The sequence below is a fragment of the Danio rerio genome, chromosome 13 (genome assembly GCF_052040795.2).
Source record: "Danio rerio strain M-AB ecotype USA chromosome 13, GRCz13ab, whole genome shotgun sequence".
In the NCBI taxonomy this organism is placed as follows: domain Eukaryota; kingdom Metazoa; phylum Chordata; class Actinopteri; order Cypriniformes; family Danionidae; genus Danio; species Danio rerio.
This window is the reverse complement of record NC_141033.1, coordinates 34,148,797-34,161,413: the sequence shown is the minus strand read 5'-3', so window position 1 is coordinate 34,161,413 and position 12,617 is coordinate 34,148,797. Positions and strand designations below refer to the sequence as shown.

At 32.8% G+C, this 12,617-nt stretch overlaps 1 protein-coding gene across 2 annotated transcripts in view; it reads right to left on the bottom strand.

The window, feature by feature from the left end:
• Positions 1–3,287: 3,287 nt before the first annotated feature.
• Positions 3,288–12,617, bottom strand: part of ppm1aa (protein phosphatase, Mg2+/Mn2+ dependent, 1Aa) — a 45,048-nt gene continuing 35,718 nt past the window's right edge. Inside the window, 1 exon segment of one of the 2 annotated variants that reach the window (NM_131429.1) lies at positions 3,288–3,717. In NM_131429.1, coding sequence (NP_571504.1) covers positions 3,706–3,717 — 12 coding nt within the window. In that variant the 3' untranslated portion in view covers positions 3,288–3,705. 2 annotated transcript variants of the gene reach the window in all.

Genomic DNA, 12,617 nt, shown 5'->3' with positions numbered 1-12,617 from the left:
AGACAGATCGCAATCAAACAAGATTGCTATATCATCATTTTCATAAAAAACCATCATATCATTTTATTTTATCAGCACTTGATTCCAATGTAAAGTCAGGTCAAGTGTGATAGATCTGAAATAAAAGTGTTCAGCAAAGAAACTTATTCATAACTGCAAGTTAATAGGCCTTCAGAATGTTAATCCTCATATTAAATAATAAAAATAGAAACGATTTAATCGACAACTAAAATTAATATGCAACAAAACATGATTTCTTACCGTAATAATAGACTGCTCTTTCACTCCTCATAGGCTACATTAATACAGAAAGTGTTCTGAATGTGCATGGCTGTTTCTCTCAGGATGATAATTGGAGGTGGTTGAACTGCGAGCCGTAAATCAACAACCTTCAAGTAGAAAAACGTCCTCATCGTAATTGGGCCGCGCACTATTGTGGGCCGCGGGGGTCTGCAAGACCACCCAAAAAAACTTCCTCCATTCGGCCTATACAGCGGGACAATAGCGGGCCACTCGAGCCGGCCACGCACCGGGACTCTGGAATGAAGCCTGACAAGAAACAAGTCTCAAGTCCGAGACTTATTGAAATGTCGTGCTGTTAGAGTAGAGCAAGATTTGTAAAGCTCCTGAATATTCCTGAAATGCATGTTTTTGGACAATTTAATGATTGCTTGGATTAAAATTACACTATAGCCTATAAAAGTTTGCTGTTTTTCCAATTTGGTATCTCCAGCTATAGAAAAGTGTTAATTTTTTCCCCCTGAAAGATCAATAAAAGGTCAGAACTTAGGCCAAAGTATTTCACTAATCACAGCAAACTTTGCTTTTTGATGAAGACACACAAGCAGGTAAGCTAAAATGTTGTAATTTAAAATACACCTGTCTTAAATATTACTTATTATTCTTAATGAAAAATCAGTCTGCTTGTTCATGAATAAACCAGAATTATTAAAAACATTCTGAAAAGATGTGAGGTGAATTTTTTCAGTAATCATACCTGACTAAACATTCCCAAATGAAAAGCAGAAGCGTTGCCGTCAATTATTTCCAGCATGCAAATTAAATCACCTTTGACTATGAGAACATTGTCTAAAAATTCGCTTTCAAAGTTGCTGAATTGAAGGTGAAGGTGTGTTCACCTCCTCTTATCTGGCAGTCTATGCTGGATCCATTAAAGTCACAGGCTGTAATAACTGCTGCCCTGTTCTATTCAATTCGAATGTTATAATATTTGCCTGCCAATTACATCAAAACAACAGATCTCCATGTTACGCGAGTGTATGGTTAATCAGGAATCTATGTGAACAATAAAAGGGCAAGGCACGCAGTGTGTCTTTAGGGGACTTTAATGAATGTCTGTCCTTCACCTCCACTGGAAACAGAGGTGAAGCAAAAAGAAAAAAACACTAAGCTTTCCGACTTCATTTCTGCCATGCGAACTGCTTTGAACTGCAATTAGCAATGATTGAAGATTGCATTAACTTGAGAATGAGATTTTACTAACATGTTGGGGACAGCTGGACACTAAACTTTTCTAAAACTGGTAGAGTGAAAACTTGCCGATTGATTTACACTGCAAATAAAACTAGAAGTATTCATTAATTAATTAATTTTATTTTCGGCTTAGTCTCTTTATTAATCAGGGGTCGCCACAGCGGATGCCCTTTCCAGGCGCAACCCATCACTGGGAAACACCCACACTCTCATTCACACGCACAGGCTTATGGACAATTTAGCGTACTAAACTCACCACCTGTATGAATTGTGGGAAAACCAGAACACAGGCGGAAATGCACGCGAACACGGGGAGAACATGAAACTCTACACAGAAATGCCAACTGACCCAGCCGAGGCTCGAACCAACAACCTTCTTGCTGTGAGGCGATTGTGATAACCGCTGCCATAGAAGCAAGATGTATAATATTATTAATTAATAATAAATATATAATTAAATGTAAACAAAATATAGTACTAAACAAAAAGTAATCCTTTTTAAAGTATAGTGGAAAAAAAGATTTGTGATGCACTTATGACATTTTCTGCCCCTTGAGCAAGTCACATTTAAAGATAACATTTTTAAAATTAAAAATGTTTATGTTTTACCAATTTTAGTCAATTTGGTTGATATAAGTTAAGATGAAAATATATTTTTATTCAACTGAAAAATTAAAGCAGCAATAATTGTGAAGCAAATCATACAAGTTATATCTTGAAATTCAAGCATAGGCTAATATGATTGCATTTGACTAGCTCACTTATTTATTTGTTTATTTACTAGTAAAAGGTATTCTCAACTAATACAAATTCTATCTTGAACTCCAAATATAAGTGCACTGTAAAAAATACATGATCAATTAGTAGTAACAGCATATATTTTTAGATCATTGTAATTTATTTAAAAAGTTAATCATGTTTAACTTAATTTTATGATTTAAGCAAGATGTTTTTAGTAGGTTTAGGATATAAGTTCAATGGGCTCATAAGGTTAATTTGATTCAGCTTAAATATTTAAGGCAACCAGAAATTTTTTACAGTGTAAAAATGTAATGACAAAAAGTCAATACAACAAACATGTTGATTCAACTTATTTTATAAATAAATCAGGTTTCAACAATTTGTTTAAGTTATAAAAAGTGTAACCTAATATTTTTAGTCAGCTTGATTGAAGTTCCGATGACTAGATAAGTTAATTTGATTCAACTAAAAGATTTAAAGCATCAATAACTGTAGCAAATCTTACAAGTTATATCTTGAACTCCGAACCTAATAGGATAGCAATTTACTAGCTCACTCACTAATTTGTTTATGTACTATAAGCTTTTTTCTACAGTATTCCCAACTAATACACATTTTACCATGAACTCCAAATATAAGTGCACTGTAAAAAAAATTAATAATATATATATATATATATATATATATATATATATATATATATATATATATATATATATTTATATATATATATATATATATATATATATATATATATATATATATATATATATATACTGTATATACATATGATTAATAGTCTTGACAACATATGTTATTAGTTCATTGTAACTTATTAAACTAAGTTAATCATGTTCTAACTTAATTGTATGATTTAAGCATGCTGTTTTAAGTTAGTATACCATATAAGTTTAACGGACTTAAAAGGTTAATTTGGTTCAGTTTAAAAAAATTAAGGCAACCGGGACTTTATTTACAGTGTGGGATTTTAAATATCACTGCAGAATCATTTGCCTTGTTTAAATATAGCCGCTTTCATTTCATGCGCATAATCAGATACTGATTTTTTATTATAGTTCAACCATTTAATAATATATAATATAAAGCTCGAATTATATATGTGTGATTTTGCCAGCGTGCAAGATCAACAATACAGCAAAGCTCAAATTCAAACGCCAACAGTGTAGCTATTTTTTACCTCCTCGTCCAGTTATTTTCTGAACTCTGTCTTTGTTTGGCTGAAGATTCATGCCAGTCAGAATGTCTTTACAGTGCACCATTTACATATTTACCAACAAGCCCCTCCACTCTCTTGCATAAGGCCAAATCAACAAGGATGATGTGCCAAATAATCTCTTTTTTTCTTTTCCTCTGCCTCGTTCTGTCTTCCAAATGGCAAACGGAAGCAGAAAAACATCCCACAGTGCAGCTGAAAGGCTTAAACTTAAAGCACTATTTGTTGCTGCATGGTCAAAGTAGCACCTGTTCAGCAAAGGGAAAAAAGTGGCAGAGAGAGGGAAGGAAAAAGTGAGTCTCTGCAATGTGTATGTATCAAAAAGTATTAGTGTTTGACAATAAAATCTATTCAAATGAGCTGTGCTTCTGGTTAGGGGAGCGTCCATTCAAAAGAACTGAAACATTTGGATCATTTTGGATAATAAGGTTGTGCTACAAATAATGCCACAGTCATATCAATCTGCAGGCCAAGACCGATACTCACTAAAGCTAAGCAGAGCTGAGCCTAGTCAGTACCTGCATGGGAGACCACATGGGAAAACTATAGGTGCTGTTAGAAGTGGCGTTAGTGAAGCCAGCAAGGGAGCGCTTAACCTGCGGTCTGTGTGAGTCCTAACGCCCCAGTAAAGTGAAGGGGACACTATACTGTCAGTGAGCGCCATCTTTTAGATGAGATGTTAAACTAAGGTCCTGACTCTCTGTGGTCATTAGAAATCCCATGGCACTTCTCGTAAAGAGTAGGGGTGTAACCCCTGTGTCCAGGTCAAATTCCCTTCATCTGCCCTTACCTATCATGGCCTCCCAGTCATCTACATCCACCAAATTGGCTTTATCTCTGTCTCTCCACTCCACCAATAGCTTGTGTGGTGAGCGGACTGGCGCTGTAGTCCTGACTGTCATTGCATCATCCAAGTGGATGCTGCACATTGATGGTGGCACTTCACAATCATGGGTGGTCTGGGATGTATGGCCTTGCAAAATAAATGCGCTATATAACGCATACACATAGTGAAAACAGAGTTAGAGGCAAGGTTTTTTAAATATATTTTTAAATATATATAATTAATATATTAAGTGGCCTTAACTACTCTTTACATGCATCAAAAATAAATACAACATACTGTGTTCATAATACAGAATACTTCTGTTATTCTTTGAGGTGGGATATGGGTAGGGTTAGGGACAGGCTTGGTGGTATGGGTAGGTTTAAGGGTAATTTAAGGTGCATAAGGGATGGTTAAAATTGTAATTGCAAATGTAATTGCAGGTATTTAATCAATCTTAGGTACAATGTAAGAACATGTATTTACACAGAAAGTACACATTGTACTTACAAATGATTCATTTCAGTGTAAGTACATAATCATTGAGACCCAAATGGGATTTCAGTTTAGTTTTAGTTAGCTTCATGATTGATTTGGGTAGTTTTTGTGAACAATTCTATTTAGATTTTATATGTTTTGCTTCAGTTTTAGTAGTTATACACTATTAACAGAACACTTCCAGAGTCTAAAGTTTAGTGTTGGCGCAGATTACATCAACTCTTCTGCAAACCTCTTAGAAAAAAATCAATAAAACAACTGTTTGAACAAAACACTGAATCCAAAATCCCAAATGCAACTAAAATTAGTTAGAATTATGAAGAATTCACACAAACTGCAAGTCCCATTTTTTATGTTTATATGTTTTAGTTTAGTTTAGTTTATTTGTTTACAGGGTCAATGCACATTAATAAACATTACTGTAAAATGTGCCAGAATTAGCCAAGAATGGCTATTTTTCATCCGTAGACCCTTTACAGAATGTTAAAAAGTCACACCTAAAATAGAAGCACAACATTAAACATTAAATACACTTTCATAAGAAATACAGTTAAAAAAGTAAAGAAAAGAAAAAAAAGAAAAGAAAAAAAGAACAGACTGATGGGAGCAGAGGACAAAAAGCCAAAGACAACAGTACAAATGTGTCAAGAATACAGTACTAATGCTGACAATGCTGATTTGTCAATAACCAATTTCTAACGTGAGACTGAAAAGAACGAAAAGTGCATGATCTTCTAATTGTTGGTGGGATGGAGTTCCATTCCCTAGCAGCTCTCACTGAAAATACAGATTGACTGAATTTTGCTAATTTGAATATGTAGTTAAATGTGCTTAGTTGTTTTAGTTGTTTTTTTGTTTTTTTTTTGACAGATGAAGAAAAGATGTTTCTTTTTTATCACAAATTTTGTCAAACAGCCACCAGTCAGATTTTCTGTCGTAAAATGTGTACATGGTGAGAATAGTTATAGTAACTGTTGTTCGTGTCGATCAGTTTTTCATTTATTGGAAATTGTTTGTTTGTTTTTTGACCAATAGTTTGTCTTAGTTTTCATTTGCTAAAATAAGTGAGAATTCCATTTGGCTTTGTGCTTAGTTTTCATCCATGAGCATAATTGTATGCCTGGCATTTAACTGTGATATTAGCATCACAAGCATATCTGTGGCCAAAGCACTTATGAGTTCACCGTGTTTTGTTCCTCACGTTATTTTCCATTTACCAACTATACTGTAGTACTCAATACAACAGTAATACTGCTGTGGAAACACTCCATGTTGATATTCATGGTCTGCTGAAAGAAATATGTTGATTCTAATGAGGAGATTAATGACACCTTACTGTAGCCAGTATTTTTAACACTTCACTGGTTGTTTACAGTGTAACAGAAGTTACTCATAACTCACGCAAAGCATCATGGGGTGTAGGAGAAAGGTTGATACGGGTTGATTTAATAACACAGGGTCTGCTCTTAAGGCACCAGACGTCACTCTGATCTCAAGCTGAGAGCTGATATTGGTGTCTGTGTGTGTTGGACATGAAATGCCACGATAGGGAAACTTCACACCTAAGGGTGTCAGTAACACACAACACTGACCTTTACCGAGTACCACATTCCCCTCTGAGAAAGAGAGTGAGAGAGAGAGAAGAGAACATGCTGCTGTAACCTGAAGCATCTCTTTCTACCTGATAGGACTCGTAGAGAGACTTTTGTTGATGTAATCCAATACAGTCGAGTGTATTTTATCAAAAAATATATAATGAGAGGATGCAGTTTTTTTTAAAAGCTTTATTAAGTTTTTTTGTAGCACCATACAGAGAACAATAATTTGCAGCCCGGTTTGTCATTTTTTTTTGGTTCCCCGACACATTTTCATTGTGGTCTGTCCTATCTCTAATGTGTTTCTGCTTTTGCATGAGTTGTTATCAAATGTTTTTAAAATTAATGATTTTTTTTGTGTTTTATTTGTGCTCTATCTGCACTGTTTGTCCATAATTATAAGTGCTATATGTTTCATTAGGATGCAACATTATTTCATCCATATTTTGACATTTTATTTTCACAAAAGTTATTTGAAACATTAAAACACACACTTCACTTGCATGTAATATGCCTTTTATGTATACCAAATAACTATTGTACATTTCATTTGATGCGGACATCTAAATAGGACATCTTGCCTTTGCATGTTGCTTTTTAAACATTTTAAAAAGTAAAGCATGTTTTCTTACATGTCCTAAACCTTATGGGAATATGTCTTTAATGATCAACTACATTTGTAAATTTAAACAGACAGTTAAAGTCAGAATTATTAGCTCCCCTAAATTATTAGCCCCCATTTATTTTTTTCCCTAATTTCTGTTTAACTGAGAGAAGATTTTGTCAACAAATTTCTAAACATAATAGTTTTAATAACTCTTTTCTAATAATTGATTTATTTTATCTTTGCCATGATGACAATAAATAATATTTTACTAGATATTTTTCAAGACACTTCTATACACTGTAGCTTAAAGTGACATTTAAAGGCTTAATTAGGTTGATTAAGTTAACTAGGCAGGTTAGGGAAATTTGGCCGGTTATTGTATAAGGATGGTTTGTTCTGTAGACTATCGAAAAAATTTATAGCTTAAAGGGGTTAATAATTTTCACCTTAAAATGTTTTAAAACAATTAAAAACTGCCTTTATTCTTGCTGAAATAAAACAAATAAGACTTTCTTTAGTAGAAAGAATATTATCAGACATGCTGTGAACATTTCATTGCTCTGTTAAACATAATTTTGGAAATATTTAAGAAAGAAACAAAAACTCAAAGGGGGGCTAATAATTCTGACATTAACTGTACATTTACAGAAATCATCTGCAAATGTTTACAGAAGTTACCAATAATACTGGTAAATCAACAGTTTTACTTTTGTTATAAGTACTATATTGTTAAAGTAAAATTAAAGTCATTTTTGTTTGTGACGGAATTATTTCATTGTTTATACAGTACTGTACTGTTTAAAATACTTTCATAATGCAGTAAAATTACAAACAATAACTGTATTTAAAATTGTATTTAAGACTGGTATTATATGTATTGTTTGCAGGGATGGGCAGTATTTATTTATCATGTATTTCATGTAGTGCTCAGCATATACAAGTACACCCCTCACAAATCTCTCTTTTAAATTCCTATTTTTAATAGGAAGCTCTACAATATTATATTTGTGCACATACATTAGATTAGTCATTAATGAAGCCAAATCTGGAGCTTATCTAACAAAATAACTTACGATAACGGTCCAAAAACCAGCATACAAAAAATTAAATGTTAAGGAAAAATATTAAATAAAAATTTTAAAAAGAAAAAAAATCAAAAGAAGCAAAAAAAAATTTAGTTGAAATTTTGTAGGTTGTAATTTTTTTTGCAATATTTAGCTTGTATTTAAATATACAATTAAAAATATAATTAAATATGTTTGTCGACTAAAATATTATTTATATATATATATATATATATATATATATATATATATATATATATATATATATATATATATATATATATATATGTTTAATAAATATATATATATATATATGTTTAATAAATCTGTTTTGTTTAAATGCAACAAAATAATGCAAATGTTAAATGCAACAAAATACATTTTGTAATTTGTATTTGATAGGGTTGATGAAAATGGCTTAATATTTTGTATCAAATTACTTTAGTGTGTTGTACTTTTGTAATTTTAAAATCCTGTAAAATACTTTGCGAGAAGTCTACAGTACATGATGACTTGATCTTAAAAACGATTAAGCACCTCTGATTGGTGTTTTCTCCATTGTTTACCTAAACTTGGGATCAGAATAGAAACTTGATTTATTTTTAAAAAGGTGGTCAATGATGGATGGAAATTAAGCTAAAAGATAGAAACAGACGAAGGATGAGGGTAGATTCAGGAGCAAGTCAACAACTACTTAAAATAGCTACCGAGCAAGACCAGAAGAATAAAATGGCTAAAGGTGTACAATTCAGCATCTTTGCTTAAGGAGATGGAATAAAATATCAGTATAGCCTTCAGAACATCATCAGTCTCAGTGCCGCAGGTGGAAAAGCAGAGGAATTTTAGAAATAAAACACACCTAAAGATGGTGTACTGATGTTTTTTAAGAGGGTAAACCAATAATCTTCCATTTAAAGAACTGAAAGAATATTGGGAGAATGAGTATATTGTAAAAATTATAGAAGGACTGTAATTTGTAACTTAAAGTGAAACACAAGTTGGATTAAAAAGTCCAACTCACTAACCATTAGGACACAACTTCCCCCTATAGGTGAATGAAGTGGCAGTTGTTGCTGCTGTCAAACATTGTGTCAATTTAATGGTGGAGGGGTTGATCCAATAGGTCTATAGATGGAAGATTTGCAAAGAAATTTCATTCTCCATTTTAAAAGTATTTTGCAGTATTTGTAAAACACAAACATACAGTATTTTATTGTGCTTCATGTGTGGCTGCTGTATTTTGTTTTTTTTTTTGATACCCTTAAAATTGATGTTTTTGTTATTTTATTTAAAAAAACATTTCAATGTATTTTTGCCCATCCCTAATTGTATGATTAATGAATTCTTTATTGAATTGATTTATACAGTATTTTTCCTGTTGTCTAAAAGTACACTGTAAGTTATGTAAAATAACATTAATATTTATATTATTATGTTAAGGTTTATAACCATATTAACATATTTTTGTCTTGAAATTTGAAAGTAAATCTTATAAGTTTAACTTTGACATTTAATTTTAAATTTAAACTTTAATCTGGATACCAATTTTGGATACTTTCAAACTTTAAACTACTATCCCTACATTAAACTGCATTTGCAGCTCTGCTCTCCATGGAACAGTGTGAACAAGTGTAACACTTTCAGTTCAGAAAGGAACAAAAAACCCAGAATCAACATGAGGTGCTGTGCACTGCTCTGAAAGAGTTATAGAAGCACACAGCTGGACCCGTCTCAGGCCGATCTGCCTCTCTGTGGAGAAAGCGAATCCTCTGAGGTAATCAGTACATCAGCAGCAGTCAAAGGCTCTCTGTGGACTGCTCTCTTCCCTGATAGAAACTGCACTGTGGTTCACTCTCATTACAACAACAGAGAGCAGACAAAAAAACACCAACCGGCTGCTATCAAACACTGTTCTAAAGCTGGTTCCCTTGTATGATAAATGCAGTTATAGGGCTGTTCCACATTTCATAGTGAAAGCATGTCATTATAAAGAAGATTTCCTTTTGTTTTGATGACACATCATACATCAAATAATGCCTTTAGAGTTTATAGCTAAAATATTTACTACTATATAATTCACTAGTAGACGAAGACCCAGTCACCTTTGGTGGAGAATAATAGATACACTATTGGTCAAATGTTTGTTAGTTTGTTTTTTAGAAAAGTATTAATTGTTTTATTCAGCAAAGATGTATTCAACTGATTAAAAATGAAATAAATAAATAAAAAAAAAAAAAAAATAATGATAATAATAATAATAATAATTCTAAATAAACACTTGAACATTGAAAAGTGCTGGAACAAGTCTTAGCAGCTTCCACTGAAATTTTAAGCACCCTTTCAACAGTTTTAATAACAGATGATATTTGAGCACCAGATCATCATAATATAATAAAACAACAACAACAATAAATACGTTACTTGAGCACCAAATCATCCTACAAGAATGATTTTTGGAGAGTCATGTGATACTGAAGCCTGGTGTAACTACGCTGACAATTCAGCTTTATTGGCACAGGAATAAACGCTATTTTAATAATAATATTAATGATAATAATAATGATAAACATAATAATAATAATGATAAAAATAAGAATAAATGTTACTTGAGCCCCAAATCAACATAATAAAATAGTACAACAATAAATTTTACTTGAGCACCAGATCGTTAAAATAAAATGATTTCTGAAGGATCATGTGAAATTGAAGACAAATTAAAAGAGTAATAGTTTTTTTTGAAGGGGACCTATATGCCCCTTTTAGCAAAATGTAAGAGTGTGTATGTGAGGTTTTACCACACAAATAGTTTTTTTATAATTGTTTGTAACTGCCTCTTTTAGGCTTTGATGGTGTTTTTGATGTCTGTCGCTTTAAAATCAAATGAGATTGTCTCCTCAGCCCTCTTTTCAAAAGGGAGCGGGGCTATAAACGCTTCTGTGTCAGCATATTAGAGGATGGCTGCTTCTCATTCAGGGTTGTTTATGCTAATGAGGGTGAGATTTTCACTAGTGGGCGGGATTTTTCCCCCTCTGATGTGCCAAGGGGGAGAACATCAATTAAAGTGCTTTTGAAGACTTTTTTTTTTATATAAAAATTGAATGAATGGATTGTTACCATTAGAGGCCGGCTGTTTTCACACACTGTTGCCACACAAAACTGTTTAAAAAGCCTTATAAAAGTTATTTTTGCACAATAGATCCCCTTAATATAGAAATTAGTCTTTAAATATGAACATCTTTAAGTAATATTTGATCAAATATATACAGCCTTGCTGAAAACAAGAGACTTCGTTCAATAACATTTCAATTTTTACCAATCCCAAACATTTGAACAATATTGTACGTATTATTTGTATGCCTTACTAAAAAGATGGTCAGTTTATCGTAATATATTGGTCAGATGAACTACACAGAGAGACTGACTGGGTAAAACCATAAAGCAAAAGAAAAACAATGAGATGCCAGAAGCAACTAGAATGTGCAAATGCTAAACAATACAACACTCACTGGAGATCCTCTAACATTATCATCCCTAAAAAGCCGAAATCTAAAAGGCATAAACAGACAAACTAAACCTGCCACGAGAAAAGGAGAAAGGGGGGCGAATAACAGACTTGTGCAGTGTTTAGCTGAAACCTCTGAAGAAAAGGATGTCTGGATCCTGGAGGAGAAGAATAGAGAGAATTGACTACACAGAAAGAAAGAGATGCGCACAGAATGTTTAAAAGTGTGCTAAGAGTTAAACCATACAAGACCTTGTCAAAGCAAACACACACAGAATCCTATAGAAGAAACAGTGCCGATAGGTTCTGCTGAATATGTTAGCAAACATGCACAAGAGCTTTTAATTAAGAGCTAAATGAAAATAGCTCATTTGGCAACACTGCATCACACAGAAGTGCTCTCATTGGCAGATAGACACACAAACAACCGCATGCTGTTGCAGAAGAGTGATAACTGTTGAAAGAAGTATGGGAGAATATGAGAGAGCAGACACAAAAGTGTAATAGCGCAGTCAATATCATCTGTCTGCTGTCGTCTGGCTGAGCGGCTTTATGACTGTGAATGACTCTTTATAAAACACATGCGTGTCTATAATATTGGCAGCCTGGGTAAATATGAGCAAAAAAGTCTGGATTTTTTTTTTTTACCTTTTGATCTTTTGCTAAATTGTGAACAAACCAGCCCGATCTCATGAGCAAAAGTAAAAAAAATTAGTATTTTCTGAAGTGGCTAGTTCGTATTGAAACGTGATTTTTAAAAGGAGACATGTCCTTAAACCTAAACCTTATTGGGGAATGAGCAAACCATTCCAAAATGTACACTGTAAAACCCAAAGAGTTAAGGTAACTCAATCTATTTGAGAAAACCAATTGCAACAAGCTATTTAAGTTCAAAAACTATAACTAGGCTATAACTAAAATCCTAATGAGTACTGTGAACTCAATCTATTTGAGTAAATGAAGCAATTTGATTACAGTAAACGCTTGAGGTAAAAATTTAATCTATAGTACTGTGAACTGACTCCATTTAGGTTGAAGTAATAAGGTATTTAGTTA